The following is a 23,511-nucleotide window of genomic DNA, read 5'->3' as shown; positions in this document are numbered from 1 at the left end:
TTTCATAGTTCATGTTTGTTATTTTGACCTGATGGCCTCTGGGGCTGTACAAAGCCATGCCAATCATATGGGTCACGCTACAGCTGTCGTCTTTTCAACACCTCCGGAAGGTAGGAGGGAGCTGGGAAGATGAGCCTCACAGCACGTGCGTTCTTGCAGATGCCATGGACAGGCCACCAGGAGGCCTGGGGCACTCTTGCTCCCCAGGGAGGACCACGGGAAGGTGGCCCCTGGAGGAGGGGGAGCTCCCTGATGCCCCTCTAGGGAGGACTAGCACGCACAGCAGCCAGGAACAGCCTGGAAGCTGCCTCTTCCTACTTGGCCATTCCCCACCTGCTGCCGCCGCGTCAGCAGCCTTCACAGTCCCCGAGTCAGAGGTACTCTTTTGCAACACATATTTTCGGCATTAAGTATTCCTTCCTGACATCCCCTAGTAAAGTCACTGGAAAATTAACTAATTCACAGTTGGAAGGCTGGAGGAGTGTTAAAAAAAAAAAAAAAATTCCTTGGATTTGAGATAAAAATGTGTGGATGTGCTTATGAAATCTTAACAGTCAAGACTACCTACCACCCACTTCAGTCCTTCTCCCAGAGACAGATGAAAGCCTGCACATGAAATACTGCTTGGAAATAGGACCTCTGGGTCTGGGGGGGTGGGTGCAGTTACTTGCCCATAATGCATTATTCACACACCATGTATATGCAACAGCTGCAAACAGATGTGCAAATAGGCCACAGAGAGGTCTCGTGAACGGACATTCTTGGAACACGAGAATGTGTCTAATGAAGCAGCACCGTCTGGAGCCTGTGCTGCGAAGGTCCGATAGGACCCATGGTAGACGTATGTGACAGCAAAGTTAAAAAGTGGTGTTTTCTATTTTAACTTGCCAAGAGGGAACAAAAGAAACTTCCCCTGGAAAGCTAACTGCGGAACGGCCTATCTAGAGGAGAGCGTTTCTAATGCATGCGCTCACCTGCAGGCCAAGCGAGTGAGAGACTTGGAACAGCCTCTACATCATTCACCCACTTTGAAGCAATTCCAAGTGCTACAGGGAATTTATTAAGCGCTGAAAGTCCAAAGAAATAAGAAAATTAAATATGTGGGGGAGAATTTCACACAGTGGTGGGGCTGTTAATAGAACAGGGGTTAGAGCAGTTCATAAAAAGACACCTCTTCGATGATTTGTGTTATAAGGTAAAATGAAAAGCTTACCTTTTTTGTTTTTTTGTTTTTTTGGTAAAAGCAAAATATTGGTAGATCCATGGAAGATGCAAATTCATGAACACATTTAAGTTCCTTCATATTTATAAACATTTAGTTCCTTAAATTATAAAACCTTCATGTAAAATATCCACATGCTCTTACGGAAGGAAAACAAACCACGGCCCGGAGTGCCTGGCTTACCTCCATCTCATCCCGCTGCTCACTGTTCTCTTCATCTTGGCCTCCGTTTTTGGGCATATAGGCCATTTTCAATCGCAAAAATCCCTTAACCCGAGATTTATGACTGCATGATGGAAGAAAAATTTGTTACAAAGGATGTGACTTGGTTTGACACTTCATATTTATGATGCTTTAAACAGATGTAATCAGTTAATATGTTGAAATCTTCCTCAGAGAAAACCAAGGCCAAAGCATAAAGAATGACTTGCAGCCTAAAAGCCTCACCTTCTTGGCCGGAGGAGAAAGTCCTTAAATGTGTAGGGTCGCTCCATGGTTGGGTCTTCTGTCTAAAGGAAGAAAAAGTAAGTTTCGGTGCTCCCAAGGGTCTCGTATGTCGCGTCCACCCACCTGGACTACCGAGAACCCACCTGCATGCTTTAGAATGTGCTCGGCAAAGACAGAGTTGGCTCCTCAGACAGTGCTGACAATTAATCACACACTTCATAGGTCACAGAACTTATCTCCTTAAGACCCGCTAGATGTCACTATCAACACCCATTTTTTAGAAGCCAACCCCAGCCTTCCACAAATTTACAAAATTATAGCTGTTACTGCCAAGTGTAATTTCTAACTGCTGGGTGCAGGCCTCAATCTCATGCTGCTGATTAACTCTGGAGAACCAGGGGTCACTGGTGCCTGCCTGCCTGTCCCTTGTGATTCAAGAAATCTAAGAGTGAGGTTAACAGGAAAATATGCAAGATCAATCTGTGAATGCAATTTTATTTTACTTTTAACATTAAAATATGTCCTCAGCCTCAGATAACTGAAAGAGCATCTCCTCCACAGAGACTGTCCTAGGCAGCATCATCCATCAGCCTTTTGCTGGTGCTTATTTCAAGAAGCTATGAATGTAATTGTGGTATTTATTCATTTAAAACAGAAATTAGTATTTTGTTGTACAAAATCAGAGGTCAAAGCAAGTAGGAAAAAAAATGTTCCTATCTCATTAATTTAAAAATACACCAAGTGGGCTTTATTCCAGGGATGCAAGGATTCTTCAGTATTCACAAATCAATCAAAGTGATATAGCATATTAACAAACTGAAAGATAAAAACCATATGATTATCTCAATAGATGCAGAGAAAGCCTTTGACAAAATTCAACACCCATTTATGATAAAAAGTCTCCAGAAACCAGGCACAGAAGGACCATACCTTAACATAATAAAAGCCATATATGACAAACCCACAGCAAACATTACCCTCAATGGCAAAAAATTGAAAGCATTTCCTCTAAAATCAGGAATAAGGCAAGGCTGCCCACTCTCACCACTACTATGCAACATAATTTTGGAAGTCCTAGCCACAGCAATCAGAGAAGAAAAAGAAATAAAAGAAATCCAGATTGGAAAAGCAGAAGTAGAACTGTTTGCAGATGACATGATCCTCTACATAGAAAACCCTAAAGACACCACCGGAAAATTACTAGAGCTAATCAATGAGTATACTGAAGTTGCAGGTTATAAAATTAATAGACAGAAATCCCTTGCATTCTTATACACCAACAATGAAAAAACAGAAAGAGAAATTAAGGAAACAATCCCATTCACCACTGTAATGAAAAGAATAAAATACTTAGGAATAAATTTACCTAAAGAAACAAAAGACCTATATATAGAAAACTATAAAACACTGATGAAAGAAATCAAAGAGGACACAAATAGACGGGGAATGTAGCATGTTTGTGGATTGGAAGAATCAATATAGTGAAAATGAGTATACTACCCAAAGCAATCTATAGATTCAATGCAATCCCTATCAAGCCACCAATGGTATTTTTCACAGAACTAGAACAAATAATTTCACAATTTGTATGGAAACACAAAAAACTTCAAATAGCCAAAGTAACCTTGAGAAAGAACGGAACTGGAGGAATCAAGCTTTCTGACTTCAGACTGTACGACAATGCTACTGTCATCAAGACAGTATGGTACTGGCACAAAGAGAAATATAGATCAATGAAACAAAATAGAAAGCCCAGAGATAAATCCACGCTCCTATGAACACCTCATCTTTGACAAAGGAGGCAAAAATAGACAGTGGAGAAACGACAACCTCTTTAACAAGTGGTGCTGGGAAAACTGGTCAATCACGTGTAAAAGAATGAAACTAGAAAATTTCTAACGCCATATACAAAGACTCGAAATGGGTTAAAGATCTAAATATAAGACCAGAAACTATAAAACTCTTAAGAGGAAAACATAGGCAGAACACTCTCTGACATAAACCACAGCAGGATGCTCTATGACCCACCTCCCAGAATAATGGAAATAAAAACAAAAATTAGCAAATGGAACCTAATTAAACTTAAAAATTTATGCACAACAAAGGAAACTATAGGCAAGGTGAAAAGGCAGCCTTCAGAATGGGAGAAAATAATAGCAACTGAAACAACTAACAAAGGATTAAACTCCAAAATGTACAAGCAGCTCAATACCAGAAAAACAAACCCCCCAATCAACATGTGGACCAAAGAACTAAACAGGCATTTCTCCAAAGAAGACATACAGGTGGCTAACAAACACGTGAAAAGATGCCCAACATTGCTCATTATTAGAGAAATGCAAATCAAAACCACAATGAAGGATCATCTCACGCTGGTCAGAATGGTCGTCATCAAAAGGTCTACAGACAATAAATGCTGGAGAGAATGTGGAGAAAAGGGAACCCTCTTACACTGTTGGTGGGAATGCAAACTGGGATAGCCACTATGGAGAACAAGGTGGAGATTCCTTAAAAAACTGGAAACAGAACTCCTATACAGCTGAGGAAATACACACTGCACACACACACCGAGGAAACAAGAACTGAAAGAGACACATATCCCCCAGTGTTCACTGCAGCACTGTTTACAATGGCCGGACAAGGAGACAACCCAGATGCCCACTGGCAGACGGATGGATGATGAGGCCGTGGTGCACGTACACAGTGGTATCACTCAGCCATAAAAAAGAACACATTCCAGTCAGTTCCAACGAGGGGGATGAAACTGGAGCCTATTATACACAGTGAAGTAAGCCAGAAAGAGAAACACCAGTATAGTATATTAACACACATATATGAAACTTGTAAAGATGGTAACGACAATCCTATATGAAAGGCAGCAAAAGAGACACAGATGTAAAGAATAGAGAGTTTCTGACTATGTGGGGGAAGGCGAGGGTAGGATGATTTGAGAGAATAGCATTGAAACATGTATATTACGATATGTAAAACAGATGACCAATGCAAGTTCGATGCATGAAGCAGGACACTCAAAGCCAGTGCTCTGGAACAACCCAGGGGGACGGGGTGAGGAGGGAGGCGGGAGGCGGGTTCCGGATGGGGGACACATGTGCACCTGTGGCTGATTCATGTTGATGTATGGCAGAAACCACCACAATGTTGTAATGTAATTAGCCTCCAATTAAAATAAACTAATTAAAAAATTATGTAGTAAGGGTAAACCACAAGTTATAATATTTTCTAGAATTACTATGTAGACTTTTATATACCTTGCAGCCTGAGTTGGATGTAATTGTGTGTAAGAGCAGGGACAGATCTAGGTTCAAAGCCTGGTTATAGCGCTAATAACGCTGTTGCTTACTCTCTTTTAACTTCAGTTTCTTTGTCTATAAAATGGAAATGTTCATGCTTATTATTAGAATGTTGTGACGCTTGAGTGAGTCAATGTATGTAAATCCACAGTGACTGGTATGTTCAAACATAGCAACTATTATCAGTAGGAATAAAACTAATATTTTTATTGAAATATATATAATAATTTTATTAAAAAAAATAAAAATATTACATGCAGTAAAACTTCAAATACCTAGGCTCCTTAATTAAACACAATTTAAAATACCTTTGCAGCAAGAGGGACACACCACAGCAAAATGATTTATTATAAATCAGAAGGGCATGTGTGTGCATTTATATTTGTAATATTATCTTCTATATCATTCTCTGCTTTAAACTTTCAATGGCCTCCTATTCTGCTTATAATAAGCTGAAAATTCTTCCTTATGGACCTACGAGGTTAAACGTGGTCTGGTTCTTCACTATCTCTCATCTCATTGGGAACCAGTCTCTGTATTCACCCCCGACTCCACTGGGAGACGGTGAAGGACAGGGAAGCCTGTGGTGCAGTCCCTGGGGTCACAGAGTCAGACATGACTGAGCGACTGAACCATCACCACCCCTCCTGACCTCATCTGTCCTGCATGCATGTCGTCTAACCCCTCCCTCACAGGTCCTTCTGCTGGACATCCCTGACTTCAGACGGCCACGGCGGTCTCCATTTTGCCATCCAAGTCCAGAATCCCAAGTCACATCCTCAGACTTCGCATCCTAAGTCACCATCACAGCCTCCCTTTCTCATCTTCAATTGTCCCAATTTAATTCCACTGTTTTATGTATTTATGCTTATTTATGTATCTACCAGTTTATCATCCTATCACCTGCAGAATACTACCTTGTAAGATCAGAGACTTGGATTTGCCTGCCACTGTATTCTTGGCGCCAAGAGCACTGTCTGGCACAAAGGAAGCACGAAGTAGCTGATTAATTCACCTGATCTCCAGTAAACTGCTAAGGCCACAAAAATCCATCCCCACTAAGCAAAGTCAGCTATATTCTCAAGACTTTTTTCTGAAGTTAGACACACACACACACACCCCCCAAGTCAGAGCTTACAGGGACTCTAAAAACAGAACTGTCCATACACTACACAGTTTAAATGACAAACACCACACAGACTTAAGAAGTAGACATCCCAGGTCTGTGCTCTGGCTTTGCTACCTACAAAGCCACGTGGCCAAGGGCAAAGTCTTTACTTCTCTGTGCCTCAGTGCCCTCATCCATGGAGTGGGGCGGTAACAGGAGCTTATAGAATTGTCACAATTAAATCGATCAACTGAGCTGGTCCATAAAAAGTCCTCACAAGGGTTCCTGGCACACTTAACAAATGTCAGCCATTATCATCATCAGCCAATTCTACATTTTCATGTCACTTGTGAACACTATCAATGCAGTGCTCTGCAATAAAGACAGGGCATTAGAAGATGAGAATTCACCTCCATGGAAATTCTCCAGCATGAACAAGATGGTCATCTCTGACAACAGGATTCTTCCTGGCACTATTCAGTTCCTGCTGGATCCCAGTCCCTGGAGAAACGCCCAGGGAAGACTCCCTGAGAGTGTTGCTGGGAGAAAGCCATCTCAAACAGCTTGATGCTAACAGCACCAGTGGCCAAAATAGATGCTTCTACCGCCTACCCCAGGCCACGAGCATTCAAAAAAAATCTTTTGGTTACACAGCAATTTCACCTTATAAAGATTTATTGCTTTAAACAGAACTGCAGTTACTTGACATATATGTAAATGTGAAAAATAACTTTGTGGGCAAGTGGAAGGGAATGGCCTTATCAGGACCCTAGACTCAAAAGAGGGATGCAATGGCTAAAAGCACCCAAGCCTCAGACTGAGCCCCTCTGCCCCCCTGACTGCACCACAGATCAATGTTGGAGACCTCTGGTCTGATCAGCCTGCAGATCACTGTGCAAGTCACCGACCTCTGTGCGCCCAGGGGTCCCCACCCGTAAAATACAGGGAATGGACAAATGGTCTCTCAAGTCCCTCTAACCTCTATGATACTGAATTCTGTACACTTGAGACAGAACCATTACCCTGGTGCCAGCTGGAATTATAAGAGGGGTGTTTATCATTTGAGTCACCTTCCAGTACAGTTAAGATGACAAACAGTAGTGCTACCATCCCGACGCCGCCTCACTGCAGGAAAGCCATAAACTCAAGGCAGCCCTGGTTGCCTGGAGTGGCACCTGACTAATACAAGAGAAATTCGTGTTTTGAAACAGCTCTCTCTACCTCCGTGTGTTTTCCACAGATACAGAGATTTTGCATCTGGGAGGGGTGATGGGAAAGGGCTCACAGGACAGGGAAGACACTGATAGAAGAATCAAGACAAGTTTCAGAGGTGTAAATGGCAAACACCTGCCAGAAATGTCATTCTGTTGTTAATACAAGTCTTGGAGCTATTTTGGTCTCTAAGTAATTATTAAGGAGAAGTCATAAAATATTGTCTGAACTTTTGGGGAATGACACAAAGAATTTAATAAACATGTAAAAAATGATAGTGTTTCTTAAAAAAAAGGTCAGAATAGGATAGTTATAGCTAAGGTCACTTTTGGTGATGCACTGGAGAAATAAAATAGAGGAGCTTTGTTTCAGCTGCAGTACAGACATCAGGAGAGCACAGCCTCTACCTCCGCCACGTGCATCGTGCTGCCCAAGTCTCCCAGGCAACACACACGTCGTCATGGTCGCAGTGCCTCTGCTTAGTGAGTGCCATGGACAGCTAATGCCAGCTAGTGCCATGGACAGCGAAGACGCGCTTTCACAGAGCTGGATGGAAACCTAGCATCATCTACATGAATACTCTTGTTTTATAGGTGAGACAAACAAGAGTCCCATAAAGGATTACTAACTTATTAAGGTTACCAAGGCAACCTACCCATCTCCAGGCTCCGAGTCAACTATTCCTGAGAGATCTTTTAAAGCTTGACATTTGGAGACTTCTGTGAATAGGAATCTATGTTTTCTTAATTTTCAGATCCGCATAAAAGGTCAGACGACTAACCTCATTTACTCTCCCTGTTTCCTCTCTTTTACTCACTCCCAACCTCAACAGTGGGCTTCCCAGATGGTGCTAGTGGTAAAAAACCTGCCTGCCAATGCAGGAGATGCTGGTTGGATCCCTGGGTCTGGAAGATCTCCTGGAGGGAGCACGGCAACCCACTTCAGTGTTCTTGTCTGGAGAATGCCATGGGGGGAGGGGCTAAGGTCCACAGGGTTGCAAAGAACTGGACACAACTAAAGTGATTTAGCATGCATGCACACTCAATAGTAAGTAAAACGGAAAAAAAAAAATTAAAGATGAGTGGCATATTTGGAACAGAAGCCAAGGAAACAGAGGTCCCTACCATTTTAAATTCCCTGGGTCTATTTCCTATCCTTTTTTCCCCCCTTCCACAAGTAAAACTGGCAGAACTGGCCTGAGAGCCAAGAATGAAAATGACTGACAAGTCAAAATCATTTTCTCTCATCTGGAAGCATTTGATAAAGCACTGGGGAATTCATAATCAAAGGGGGGAAAGATGCTACTTTTCCTTCTCATTATGTCTCTTTACTCCTTCCTGTTTAAGGGCAAACATGGAGCCAACGCTAGCCTCCTGGGGCCACTGTGGTCACTGACGGGGGTACTGATGCTTTAACACGCAGAGTGCATCTTGGCTTCACACGGCCCTCCCGGCCTGGTCTCTCTGTTTCCAGGGGCCTCCTTTGCTTGTCTCCCTGGCAGGAGAACTGCAAGCCGGACCGTCCCAATGGTCCCCAAGGCCCAGCAGCACACACAGTTAATTATCTGGGGACCCAACAGTGGGCAATGGGCTGAGGAGCACTGCTGTGAATGCTCTGAGATGCTCAAGTGCATATAACTTGGCTCGTGTGTCTACAGATGGGTCTGCTCCTAAACCAGAATAAACTGGAAGTAGGCTTGCCCTGACCCTCTGGTCTTCCTGGTAGGCTTCTCGAGGTAGGGGAATTTACAGGTGTGAGTGAGGACAGCTTAGGAGAGACGTTCCTAAGGACTTAAGAGCACGGTTTTACACTGCAAATGCCAGTATCCACCAGCAGCTGTATTCAGGTAGGGGGAAAACTGAATCCTGACTGATAATTCTGGCTAGTGGTAAAGAATTCACTTGCCAGTGAGGAGATGAAAGAGACATGGGTTTGATCCCCAGATTGGGAAGATCCTTTGGAGGAGGCCATCATAACCCACTCCAGTATTCTTGCCTAGACTATCCCATGGACAGAGGAGCCTGGTTGGGGGCTACAGTCCATGGGGTTGCAAAGAGGTGGACACGACAGAAGCGATAGTACGCACATGTAAAACTTGGGTGTGAGAACTCCTCCACCCCCAGCTCTCTCCAACAGGCAGAATTACCAGCTCAGGAAAACGGAATTCAGAACCATACAGTTTTCACCTAAGTTGGGGGAATCTGGTCTGAAAGAGGGTGCCATATCGCCACATGTAGCTTCTAAATGTAAACTTTAATGACTTGAAATAAAATGATAAATTCCATTCTTTAGTCACATTAGCCACATTTCAAATGCTCGACTAACACGTGTTTATGGCGATGGTGGCCCTGCTGAGACACGTGAGGGAGGAACTTGCGTCACTGATTTTTCCTCAGAGATTAGAATCATGTCTATATCAGCAAACATCTGTGAAAGGAATAAATCCTCTATCAGGGAATGGGGCTGTCTGGAATTAATTAATAACCAGATGCCCAATCTGATTCCTCAGAGTCTGAGGAGGCCTAGGCAGCACCTCACTACCACAGGACTGCTCTGCACTACCATCCCTCATGACCAGTGAGACAACTTTCCTAAATTCTTTTACCTAAAATTTGATATTAAACATCACTGAATCCACAGGCCATATAGCCTTGACAGTGGTCAAGTAGCTATTAAGAAAAGAGAATCCATTATCTACCCACAAAATATATTCAAATGCTAGCATCCATTTCACATACTCACACCTGTGTTATCATACAACATTAACTGTGCAATTTCCCCATGAGGGTCCTACACAAAGGATCGAACATACACTTGAGAGCACCTCAAATCCTGGGGTCAAAGCCGTGTCCACTGAGAACACGCCGGCTGGGTTCCACTTCTGCTTAGAGGATGAAGACTGCACCTTCGCCTCTCCTTTTGCGTCCCGTGTGACCCATCCTGAGGACTGTCCTGGGCTCCACAAAGCCGGTCAGTCTTAAGGAGGAGACACGGTGCTCCAGGGCACACTCATCCTGGAGACCCGACACCGGTCTCCTTACTCAGCTGGCTCAGCTCACGCGCAAGGCCTCAGCCCTCTCTGAGCGCTCACTGCTCCACTCTTGAACCGGTGGGTTTCTATTCTGGCCTGGAGCCTTTCCTTCTCTGAAAGCTCACTCTTGCCTCCGCCCAACTCCAAAGGTAAAAACATTCTCTCTACTGACTTGTCTCTGAAGAGAAACACTCTTCTATCCTCTGAGAGCTCCCCTCAACCTTTCAAAACCAACCCATGCCTGTTCTCTCAAACAAGGAACTGCTGGAGCAGGTTGTTCAAAAATTCCAGCTGCACCTCTTAAGAGAATATCAGTACATAATTTGCCTTGACTATGATGTATGTGTGTGTTTTGATATTTATTTATTTGGCTGTACTGGGTCTTTCTTACGGCATGTGGGATCTAGTTCCCTGACCAGGGATTGAACCTGGGTGCCCTGCTTTGGGAGCATGGAGTCTTAGCCACTGGACCACCAGGAAAGTCCCTGTAATGCGGTTTCTACGTTAGGGAAACGGGTAGTTGGGGACACCCATGTGAGAAGCGGCCAACCAACCAACACTGTCTAAAAATGTGAGGTGATTACAGCTTCAGCCTGAAGAGCATGGACAGAAGACCCACTGATGTAGAAATACATGAACAATCTTTCTGCTCAAGGTGGAGACATCCCCACGCTCTCAGCAGGACCGTAAAAGGACAATCAGCGTTCTGAAGGCTCACGGAATCCGTCTTGTGCATATGACCACTTTCGTGGTATCTTGAAGCTTCAGGTTTTTATGCAGAAATAAACAAAGATATTCTAATGCCACTACTGCTGTTTCCAATCTTTGGGAAGGGAACGAGCTTCAAACCTTTCATCCCCAATAGCTCCGCTGAGTAAACAGGAGTAAAGTGCTTGCCGTCACAGTCCTTCACACCAGACCTCCAAGAGCTTCCTGGGTAAGACGGCCTTTCTTGGTCTCTAACAGAGGGTGAGAGCTGCAGCTTCAACACAGCGGCAGGCTCATACTAGGTGGTTTGGGCCACTTTAGTTTATAGACGATTTATGCTATTTGCTCACATTGAGCATTTTTTAATAATGTCCTTGGAAGGCAGAAACATTTGACTTAGTCTCTCTTAGTTGCTATTGTGGGGGATTCCTTGGTGGCTCAGATGGTAAAGAATCTGCTTGCAATGCAGGAGACCTAGGTTTGATCTCTGGGTTGGGAAGATTCCCCTGGAGAAGGGAATGGCTACCCAATCTCATATTCTTGCCTGGAGAATTCCATGGACAGAGGAGCCTGGCGGGCTCCAGTCCATGGGGTCTCAGAGAGTGAGACATGACTGGGCACAATGAGGAGGTGCTACTGAGCTTCATGATGCCCCGTGGCAGGGGGAAGAGAGCCGGAGCACGAGGCCATTTACCTTTCGCCAGGGAGGCCTGGGCCCCCATTCGATAGGTACTGGAACACGCGGGAGTCACCCTTCAGCTCAGTCACGGTCAACAGCCCCCGTCCTTTTGCTACACATTTGAGCAGAGGCTTACTAGCAACAGCACACGTGCTGACCCAGTATCGTTTCTGAAACCAGAGTCTTTGCAGCTGACAAGTTCACTTAGGACCAATAGCATCTTTTCTTTTGTCTCTGTGCCAACCGAGAAAGCCATAACCAAAGTCACGGAAACACAGTCTGTGCAGATGAAGTGCAGGAGAAACAGCATGTACAATTCCAGACAAAGGGAACACACACGTGATTAGAGCCGAAGGATGAACTTGAAAGCAAGGACATTCCAGTGACAAGGAGAAGGGGTTTGGCAGAAGCAGGCAGCTGTTTTGTATGACGTGACAAAGGAAGATGAGATAAGAAAGTAGCTGGCGACGCTGATAGGTACCTGTAGATGGTTCAAGGACACCTGTTTTTACAATTAAAGTGATCTCCTAGCCTCCTGAAAGGACCACCTTCTAGAAGGGGTCATGCTCACAGTATCTGTGTTTCATTTCAGCCTTCTCCACAGTGTGGAGGAAATACTGCCCTGAAAATACCCCGGAATTGCAGACAGAAACTGCTGTTCACTGCACGCGTTATAAAGCAGGCAACCGTTCTTACCGGGAGATGACTAAGGGGTATGTCCACCTGTCCCAGGAAGTCGTCCCGTGTCTGTTAAGAAGAGAGAAAATAATTAGTGTTTTCATCTATTGAGTGAGTGTCAACGTTCTAAAACGTGTTTCTTTACAAATAGAGAAAGGTCCAGGGCCTGACCTGGGAGAGTGGTGGGGATGGGTTGAAAGCAGAGGCCCAGGTGAGCCACAGATGGTTGTTGCCTTGGAGATGGGTGAGCCCAAGGCCTCACACACCTGATCTTCAGCTGGCAGACATCCTGCAGGGCATCGATCACCCAACAGACTGGAGACAGAGCCTGTCTTGGACTTGGGGAGCAGGCAGTCAGCCAGGGAAGGGATACCTGGGATTCCAGAGGGCCTGGGGGCACAGCTGGCCCAGTTTAAAGAGAAGTCGGTAAAGAAACGTTGGGGCCAATTTTCATGAATATTTGTAAAGTGTAATAAATCAAAGAGCTCCTTGAGAGCTGAGTCTTGGCAAAGAGTATAGAAGCCAGTTACTAATACATCTTGTACATTACTTATTAAAAAAATGGCCCTGAACTTTCAACCTAGTAATTACACTGCTTCACAATCTAAGTTCGTGGATTATCTACTGGTTATAATTTTGGACACATGGTACTTCTTCCTATCTACATCTACTGCACAGGCCTCAATGAAAATTTACATGGATAAGCTCACATGTGCCCTTTCAGACTCTGGGAGTCATGGTAAGTCTTAAAGTCAGGGTCAGGGGCCCTGGCCTGGACCCTGGGGTGTCCAACAGGCCATCGGACACAATGTCCTGCTTTAGGGGCATGTGTGTCACAGCCCCCGATACCCAGATGGGCCGCGATGTGAATCGGAAGAAACATGACGATGACGTCCGCCACCCTCGACAACCTTATCAAAAAAACCACAAAAACGCCCACATGCAAATGCCTATCATAGAAAGTTCTTCACAGACATCATCAGACTTGTCCCACTACCAGCTTGAGGAGGAGCCCAAGAGAATCCAGAGCTCCAAATTCCAAACTCTGGGCTCTTATTTTCAGTCTTTACTGTGAAATTTTCTAATTTATAAAATGAACTTTTCAAACGCACTTGAAAAAAATTCTCTTGCATTTAAAAAGTGGCAGCAGGTAAATGTGAACGAGATTTACTGCAATGATTTGCTCCATACTTAGAATGTCCTTTTAAGTAATTTAAAAAATCTGATTGACTAGAAAGCTGTCTATCTCCTCTAGATTACGTGAAGGGTAACGAAAGATCAACATCACCACTGGCTGAGTGTGCCAAAGCCTGAGAAGAGTCCCCACCCTTCTGATGAGGCTCTGTTTTCTTCTATTTCCTCAGATGCATCTGCCTCCGCCCACCATGCACAAGGCCGTGAGGTGCCAAAGATGTACCTCTTAACAAGCAACAGTCAGCACAGACATCTTCACTGTCCAGACAGTTAGGGAGCAGTCCTATTCTGAATGAGGCTGATTTAATTGTGTACGTCAGTTAATTCCACTAATAGCAACTCAGAGCTGTCTGCCTCCTGACTATAGACCGTGTGTCTACCTAATGAGAGTGATGAGGTTCTACGCTTGGCCCTCTCCTGGCCGGCTACTGGTGCTGGTGCTATGAGGGAAAAGGACTCGGGGAGGCCACCATCAGGAGGAGACAGTTTGATCCCAGAGCTCTGTTTCATAATCTGCTCTCTTTGGCTACCCTATCAATTGTTAACTTCAAGTACATTGTCACAAAAATTCACAAAACATCCACATGCCTGCACTGTTTTCCGAGGGAGATGTTAGACTTCTAAACCCATCAGATGAGCTCACCATCTGAACTAGAGGCAGGTGCTGGCCCCTAAGGGCTACAGTAGCAAAGCAGGTGCTGCATCAAGGGCACGCCAAATCCTCGGTGAGCAGCTGTAGTGGATGGGCACGATTATTATGCCCATTTTACAGATGGGGAACCCAGAGACCAGAGAAGTTCCTAGCTGGGTAGACTGGTTCCAGAGTCTGGGCTGTTAACCAATACTTTGTCCTGCATCTCGGTAACAGCAGGACAACTTGGCTGGGCACCAGCCTTGGGCTTCTCCATCAGGATGCTGGCTCTCAACAGTGTGGATGAGAAGGGACTTTGATGACAGCACAGTATATGAAGCTTTGGGGAGGATGGTTCTGCCTAAAATGCCCATCTGGCATGTTATCTTTAACAAAACCTCTTGTTCCAACTTGGCTCCATGCCTCAAAGGAGCAGTTTTATGGATCCCCATGGTACTCGCTGCAAAGCTAGATGGCTTCACTTGTACCTTAACAATCTTTCTCGTTACATTAAAAAATAAAAAGAAACGCAACAATTCCTATAACAGAAGACGACGAGGCAACCTCACCATTAAACACAAGGCTCTTATTTTCTGGTTTACATCAAGGGTAACGGTAATAAAATCATTTTAAAAATAAAATGGGGATCAAGTGTATAGAACAGCACATGGTCCAGAGGAATTGGCTTAAACAAGTGATTCACTGGGCACTGGAACATGCTGGTGAGATCCAGGTTTCAAAACACCCCACTATTGCCAGAGCCACAGACGCTTCAAGCAGCGTAGAGTATTTAGATTAGTAACACTAGGCCAGTGATAAACGCGCCTCCGGTATCACTACTGAGCAGTGCTAGGAGCGACCAGAGAGTCAAAATGCGCGGCCTCTGCGCCACAATGAGAAGCAGGGCCATTTCCAGGACACCAGGGCGTGCTGACACAGCAGGGCCCCCACCTGCGGGCCTTGGAGAGCCAAGGTTTGAGGTCATCACAACATCCTGAGGTCACCACTGCCACAAGATGACCTGCACCCATGTTATGAAAACACAATATTCAAATCATTTAAATAGTTCCCATTATAAAATGACTTCCACCAAGCATCATGTTAACCCTTGTTGTTATTTATTCAGTCGTGTCCAACTCTTTAGTGATCCCATGGACTGTAGCCCGCCAGGCTCCTCTGTCCATGGGATTTCCCAGGCAAGAATACTGGAGTGGGCTGCCATTTCCTTCTCCAAGGCATCTTCCCCACCCAGGGATTGAACGTGCATCTCCTGCATTGGCAGGTGGGTTCTTTACTGCTGAGCCACCTGGGAAGTTCCCCTGCCAACCCTGCTGCTGCTGCTGCTAAGTCGCTTCAGTCGTGTCTGACTCTGTGGACCCTGTAGACGGAAGTACAAAAACCGAAGTAGTATCCACTTCACACAGTGCACACTGGCATTTCTTGTGCTCATTTTAAAGTGGTAAATGCTGTCGATTTCAACCTCAATTACCTGTCATGCTGTTCCAGAGGCTGAAAATGTGCAGGCTGGAAACACAATTATAAATGTTCCCTTCTGACAAGCCATCAAATATTTTCCCAAGGTAATGACAACGCAAACTGGAGCCCTTGAGATGTGTCGCATAAGGGGAAACAAAAATCTATATACCATTACTAGAAAGGTGAGATATACCAGACACTATCTCAGAGTCTGTGCTCCAAATGATGATTAACTACATATAGGCCACTCTCCCCATGCCCCTTTAAAATAACTGTTCCTTTTTAAATAAGAACAGACAAGGGTCCGATGTCCATGGAGAGGTGTGTGGGACTGCCACTGGGCCCCGAAGCCTGGGGACCATCACAGCAGCTCCAGGGAAACCCCAATGCAGCCCTCAGATATTTCTTCTGGTGCATACTGGGCGGGAGCTCCCAGCCTTGAACTGGACACCAGGATTAGCTGTCCTCACAAAATAAATGAGCGTCAATTTCTCAAAGAAAACACCCATTCAAGAAACAACACAGACGGCTGGTCTTCAGGTTGGCACTGCACTTGAAGGATGTGATCTGAATCTTACTATGTACTGATGACCAGAGGTCACCATGCAAGCGCTAGGCTAGGGCTGTGCGTTTCACATCCAGGCTGCAGGGGAGCAGGGGGACTCTGTGGGGAGAAGAGCCTTGAAAGTGAGGGGTGCTGGCAGGAAAAGCTTGGGTCAGCAGGAAGGCTTTTCAGGAAAGGCTGTATCAGAAAGGACCGGTGATTCTCAGAAGGCAGAATGACCCGCAAGTAACATAGGAGCTATACGTGAAGGCAGTGTTTTTGTTTTTAATTGTGAGTTGCAATCGCACTAGTAATTCATAAGAAGCATCAGTGTAATGGAATAGAAAATATTAAGAGTCTCACAGGAAATATAAGTACTGTTTCAAGTAATCTGTTTCAGTTACATACATATATGAATGCATGTCCTAAATTGTTTTGTAAAATTCATTTATTATGCCCTGCCACAATCACAAGTTTGAAAGCTACTCAATATTGGCCAATGAAAACCATCCAGTGCTACCAATGTCACAGAAATCATTAAAGAGTGATAAGAAAACTATCCTGAGAATTTCTCAAGACAAATGCAAGAGAAGTAGAGAGGAACCAGGCATCAGCCGCAGAAAAGGAATTTAAGAGTAAAGACATGGAAAGATTGTTGTTTAGTTGCTAAGTCATGTCCAACTCTTTTGCGATCCCATAAACTATAGCCCCGCCAGGCTCCTCTGTTCATGGGATGTCCCAGGCAAGAATACTGGAGTGGGTTGCCACTTCCTTCTCCAGGGGACCTTTTCTGACCCAGGGATCCAACCTGAGTCTCCTGTCTTGACAGGCGTATTCTTTACCACTGAGCAACCAGGGAAGCCTTATGGAAAGATTAGATCTTCATATATTATAAATCAAGGTAAACCTCCCAGCTCTAAATAGCGAGACAGAAAAACAACCTTTGTTTTGCTGCTAAACCAGTAAACACTGCTTCCTGGTGAGGCACACAGCCCGACCAGACAGGGAAACAGGTTCTATTTTTAGAGTGACTTCTGAAGCATGTACTTTGAATTATTTAAATAATGAATGGCTTGGCAAACTTTTGCAAAAGCTTTTAGACAAAACGTCACAAACGTAGTGACTCTCAACAGTCTACTGTCTGCAGAGTCACCTGGAAGTGGAGATGTACTGAATTTTCGGTGCTGTCTCATTCCTCAAGGGAGCATGAGACGCCTTTGCCGTCACGTCCGAAAGGATGGAGGAATATCCTTTCTTACACATCCTCCATGCACTCCAGTGTCTGTCCTCTGAGAGCAGAGCTGCCGCAGTTTAGGAAAAGAGCATGAGTTTGGTTCCACCCACCCCACGCACCACACGGTCCAACATTTTACCACCTGGTGCCTCTGACTTCCAAGCCTTTCTGACTTTGAATTGTTTCAAAATACATGGTCAAAGTTACCTTAATCAAACAGCCAGGTGGCATTCCACCAAAAAAATAAATAAAAAGGTATACTGATGACAGCCCCTGAACACACGTGCTCTTACCAAAATCCACTCGACATGCACCAGAACACAAAATCCAAGCAAAAGGGATTTTTTTGCATACCGTTTTAACCCTACCAGCCTCTCTGCCATTTAGTTTTTAGAGGTCAGGGCTGAAACCTCCCATTCACTAAAACAGAACAGGGTGTGTCCTGGAGACGCCGGCTCTTATTTCTAACAACAAACAAGACCTCCCCATCAACAAGATGTCAGAGCAAACTCGCAGGACTTTTATAGGCTCCCGTAAACTCACGCTGGGTAGGCGAGCAGAACCAAACCTTGCTGGCTGGATGCATGGTCATGAGCACCTCTATTTTAAGGGACACACTGCTTGAAATTCAGAATTCAAGAAGAGAGGTGGGGAGAGAGCAAAGAACCATCCCGCTGGCAAAGACTACACCAGCTGAGCAGAAGGCCTGGCTTCAACGAGGAGCATGACCAGATCAAGGCAAACTGGGCTGAGAAGCCAGAGCCCTGGAGGCTCCGGGGCTCCCGGCTTCTCCAGGGGTGTCCTGCTTCAGATGGGCTTGACGTCTCCCCTCCCTCTGGGGGAGGGGTGGTGATGATGGAGGAAGCTCAAGGGCACAGGCCAGTCCTCCCCCCACTCCAAGGGTGAGCATCTTCCAGGCCAGGGTTCAGCTGAGGGCCACAGGAATTACAGCCTTCTGCCAAACCTGATACTATGAACTTACGATCCAATAAACTCTGGGAGTACAAACACTGGGGAAGAGACTTGGGAACCAGACGCATGAAATGTGAGCAGCTCTGCTGAGGTCACTTCAAGCAGGGGGTCACTCCACTGTGCCCGGCCTGAAAGGCACAGAGTTGGTGCCCTCACCACCTAAGGATGGAAGCTAATCGGCCCTGCGCTCGAGAAACGAAACAGGAGCCACACCTCGAACGCGAAAACTTGTTAAGTCCCGTTTGAGAAAAATTAACAGGTAGAATTAATTCTAAGGATGTATTTTTAGTTGACCCAAGATATTCAAAATATTATCATCTCAACACATAATCAACATAAAGACCATTAACGAAGACTTTGAAATCTGGCGTAGGTTTCTTGCCTACAGCACACCTCGCTCTGGACCATCTGGGTTTCAAGTGCTTTGTAGCCACCACATACGGCGGCCATGGCGACCACACCTCAGAGACACGAATGGACGGCAGCAGGGATGGGGGCAGGGCAGGGGGCCCGGAAGTGACCGATTCTATCCGGGGTCAAGGGCAGGCGTGACCTCACAAAGGAGGACATCTTCACGCGGGGTCAGAAGCAGGAGGCTGCCAAGGGGACAGATCGGGGTGGAAAGAGGATGCTGAAAAGCTGGATCTGGGGAGAGGCTCGGGGGCCTGAAGAGAAGATCAGGGTAAGGGGGGCCTAGGGGCGGAGGGGAGGTGACGTGGCCCCACGCGGTGATGGGGAGCACGGCACCCTGGGGCTAGAGGACACATGAGGACGTGAGGGAGGGAAAAACTGGCGAGGACTGCGTTTAGAAAGGTCCACGGCCAGCGGGAGGGCGAACTGACTGGAGGAGAGGACTCTGAGGGAGGTGTTCAGGAAGAGCTGAGTTGTTCAGATGAGACCAGGCGAGGGGCTGGACCACGTGGGGGTCCCAGGGTGGGGCTGCTGGTTCACAGCATCCCTCTCCCAGACCATCCTGGACAGCTTGGAGGCTGTTCACCGTGTGACCAGGGAGCAAGTACAGTGATCCCTGTGAGGTCCTGACCGCTGTGCCCGTGGGAGCCACTGTCACGGTCAGTATATGGCCACAGGGAGAGCAATGGCTGGGACGTGACGAAGGCAATCCTGGAAGTCAGTGGAGGCAAAGGCCAGGGATGGGGAGAGGCATGGCTGGGCTTGGGGGTGCCTCCCACCCAGGGCAGAAGGGCTGCCTATGGGGTGTGGGGGCATCAGCCCCACAGGGCCCCTCCAGCCCAGACGTGCTTGGTAACACAGGCTGCGGTCTACAGGTGTGTGTCATTTCAAAGAAGGGAGGTGGCCACGGCCAGACACCCCTCCACGGCCTGGGGCCTGGCCTGGTGCTCTCTCACATGTGCCTCAGAGCTGCCCAGCTGCACAACAGCTTCCCACCAACGGCCCTGACAGGTTCCTATAAGGCTAACTGATCTCTGTCAAAAATGCCCCTGAAGAAAATCTTGGGCATCACTGTCATTCCTTGTGAAAGGAATGGTAAATTTGCTGAATAAAGTATCAATTTTTAATGACTATGACCTGCTGCGATAAGATAAACATTCACATATATTCTACCTGTTACAGAGCAAACTGACCTGACATTAAACTTCAAAGTTAAAAGGAAAATGTGTCACTGGGTTCATTTAATGACACGATACTGTTTCACTTTGCGCTTCTGATCTGATCATGCAAAGCTGTTTTCATTTCTCAAGATTTCAGGATATAGTGATTCTTCGCAGGGTAAGGGTCTCATTCCTTCTCTGGAGAAGTTTAAAAATCAGTTTTTCTGCAAGCAATTTTAACGACAGATTAAATGCATAAAGAACAAGAGAAAGTAAAGATAATTCTGGATTCTGTACTTTATCTGTGAACTTAGCTACCAATAAACTGATTTAATTATCTGATTCACAGGTACCTTCAGTAACCAGGATGCAGGGTAAAAGAATGGTCAAGTGATAGAAGAAAGTGGGCCTAGGGACACCATGGGTTCAATGCCGTTTCTATAGTTTGATTTCATTAACAAGTTTACTGGTCAAAGGTCTTCCTCATACTTGGAGGCATTTGGAACCAGCAGTCTGTCTCCTTGCTTGGCCGACAGTAGTTTGGCCTATGGAATATTGTCCTCAAGCAAAAACAGATCACATGGAACATAAGTGCAGTGTGGTATCTTTCTTGGAATTTTAATGAGTGATGACTCTGAAATGGAGATAAACAGGCTTACACAGGACACTGACTGACTCCCCTGGAGCTCTGGCATCCCAGGTAGTCCTGATGAGTCTCTTTCTGCATTGGCTGCATTTTGGCTGAAAGCCCGTCTCTGGCCAATGGACTCCATCAAAGACTGCCTGGGGGAGAGTTCCCAGTACTCTGGGAACTTCAAGACTGCAGAGTTCCCAGTACTCTGGGAACTTCAAGACTGCAGAGAATAATAAGCTTACATGCAGCTCATCAATCATGTGTCAGAAACTGTTTCTGGCAGGTTGAGAAACCTGCCCCAGGTCACTGATCTAGTAGAGTAGCAGCCAGAAGGTGAACCCAGGCAGGCTGGCTGCGGGGTCCATGCAGCACAGGGCTAACCTCACACTCCATGCAGGCTTCCCCACCCCCAGAAGGCCTCAGTTTGATGTGTTGCAGACCCCAACTCCAAACCCTCTCAGCTTACATTTGCCAGATACAGTCCCTGCAATCTGTAAACTCCCAAGGAACATACTCTACGAACAGTCATGTTCATATTCTTATATGCATTCTTCTCTCTTTACCTGTATTTTAAAATGAAAGTGAAATGAGTAAACTATAGGTTTGAAAGAGAAATGGCAAGGAGCTGACTACTACTCCTCATTCTTTTACTGATCCCTTCCCTCTGCCCCAAAGCTGATCTCTTCAGACTGCAGCAGGCAGACTCCTGAAGATAAACGAAGACTTTGCGGGGGACCCAGGAGGGGACAGTTTTAGAGAAATCATTTTCTCAACCCCTCCAAATGGCCTTTTCCCTACACTCTGCTGCTGCTGCTGCTAAGTCGCTTCAGTCGTGTCCAGCTGTGTGCGACCCCATAGACGGCAGCCCACCAGGCTCCCTCATCCCTGGGATTCTCCAGGCAAGAATACTGGAGTGGGTTGCCATTTCCTTCTCCAATGGAGAAAAGTGAAAAGTGAAAGTGAAGTCGCTTAGTCGTGTCCGACTCTTAGCGACCCCATGAACTGCAGCCTACCAGGCTCCTCCGTCCATGGGATTTTCCAGGCAAGAGTACTGGAGTGGGGTGCCATTCCCTACACTCAATCTGCCTGAAAAGAGCCTCTGTCTCCTGCTGCCTTGCCCTTCCTAAATCTCAACTCCCTTCTCCTGCTTTCCAAAGAGAGGTGTGCTTCTCACCCTTCCTAATCCCACCAGGGCGCAATTTGCTGGGTATAAAAACCTCTGAAACCAAAACGAAGGACAGTTTGAAAAGGCACAGCTCCCAAGCTGAGGGCACAGGAGAGAGACCCCTACCTTCCCTGGAAGAGGGGCCCACAGAATGACAATGCCTTGCACGTTTACAATCCATCCGACTAATTCTCTTGTTTAAGAGATGAAATCAGATGTTTAAGTGACAGGTAATAAGCCTGATATGGCTGGCTCAGGTTTAGCAATAAGCTCTGATTTGGTTAATTCAATTTTATGGCAGCTATTTTCCATAAAAAGAGCTGGGTCTGTGATCACAAGATGAGGAAACCAAAATACTGGATATGTTATGAAATATATTTAAAGCTCGCACACAATACTTCATATACTAAAAATTACATCTTTTGCAACTACTTGACTAATAACTTATTGAGTTACTGATAAATAATAGATGTCATCTTAAAACATGTGTGAGAAACAGTTCTTCAGAATTATTTATTAAGGTTTACTGAGCAAAAAACGTTTGGCGACTAGACTTTAAAGCATACAGTTGATTATAAAGTCAGGCCATTAACTAGGTGGTTATTTAAAAAGTTTCCCTCATTAAGTATCTAAAGCTCATTAAGTATCTAAGTATCTAAAGCTTCCTCCTTCAGGGCGCAGGAATGCAGCCATAAAAACAAAAAAGCTTCTCCTTTGCACACTACACTGTTGAGAACAATAGCCTGGAGAGGAAACCTTCAAAGCTTTGTGAAAAAATGAAGCAAATATTTACTTGTACCTTTACATTATACCATTTAATATAAGGAATTGGAAGGATGAGGAGAAATGTCCATTTAAGATCCCAGTAGGTGTGAATTTAAGACCAGAGAGGGGTCCCCTCTTCTCCTCGTTATAACCTGGAAGGACATCCTGGAAAGCAAGGCCTAACGCCACCTCCTCCTCCTGGTCGTCTCTTCAGGACAGAGTACTAGCCACAGTACCTGAGTGAAGCCCCCCTGAGCAGAAGGAGTGCAGTTGACCAGGGGCTCCTGGCCTGGTTGGACGTTACCATCTCCTGGGAGGCTCCTGAATCCCTGCTCCCCAGGCCTCACCTGAGACAACTGCATTTCGAGCAGAGGCCCCAACCCAGGTGAGTTTTAAAAGCTCTCAGCTCACGCTTATTTGAGGCCTGGGCTGACAACCGGTGAGTAAATCTCTTGGTTCTCCTTCTTCTCAAAAGAGCAACTGTGATTCCCTTGACACTGGTAGAATTACACTGATTAGCAAACTGATAATAAATGCAGTCTCCCTTCCTTTGTGCCTCTGTTGTGCTCCCAGATGAGAACCAGCTGGATTGATTTACACATGCCTGGGCCCGGAATGTGGGTGAGATGGGGTGGGGGTGGGTTTCTGGCCGCCCCTGGATGGAACCCTCTGCTGATAGGGCTGGGAGAGTAACAGGAGCAAGACCCACAGGTGCTCGGACAAAGCACAGAGGTCTCGCTGGTCAGGGCCAAGGGCTATCTGCTCGGCATTCTAATGCTGGGGCTAAAAAGACAAGTCCCATTTCAAAACAGAATTGGAGAAAGTGATCTGGGATCCCTCCTTTTGGGAGGGACCTCAAAAGTCATTTACTGAAAAATATCTGAGACTCACCTCTCTGTCCATCCCTCAAGTGGCTGCTCACCCGGCCT

General features: G+C 45.8%; 1 protein-coding gene across 50 annotated transcripts in view; it reads right to left on the bottom strand.

Moving 5' to 3' along the window:
- Positions 1-23,511, bottom strand: part of NEDD4L (NEDD4 like E3 ubiquitin protein ligase) — a 375,462-nt gene that overhangs the window by 73,556 nt on the left and 278,395 nt on the right. For all 50 annotated transcript variants that reach the window (XM_086373616.1, XM_086373612.1, XM_086373613.1 and 47 more), the window contains 3 exons: positions 12,415-12,465; positions 1,670-1,731; positions 1,406-1,508 (listed from right to left, as the gene is read on the bottom strand). In XM_086373616.1, coding sequence (XP_086229742.1) covers positions 1,406-1,508; positions 1,670-1,731; positions 12,415-12,465 — 216 coding nt within the window. The remainder of the gene's footprint in view (positions 1-1,405; positions 1,509-1,669; positions 1,732-12,414; positions 12,466-23,511) is intronic.

This window comes from Bos grunniens, chromosome 24, assembly GCF_055505025.1.
Source record: "Bos grunniens cultivar Pamir isolate PY7600 chromosome 24, Bosgru_T2T1.0, whole genome shotgun sequence".
In the NCBI taxonomy this organism is placed as follows: Eukaryota; Metazoa; Chordata; class Mammalia; order Artiodactyla; family Bovidae; genus Bos; species Bos grunniens.
Note: the sequence above shows the minus strand (reverse complement) of the source record. Positions and strands in the feature narration are given on the sequence as shown.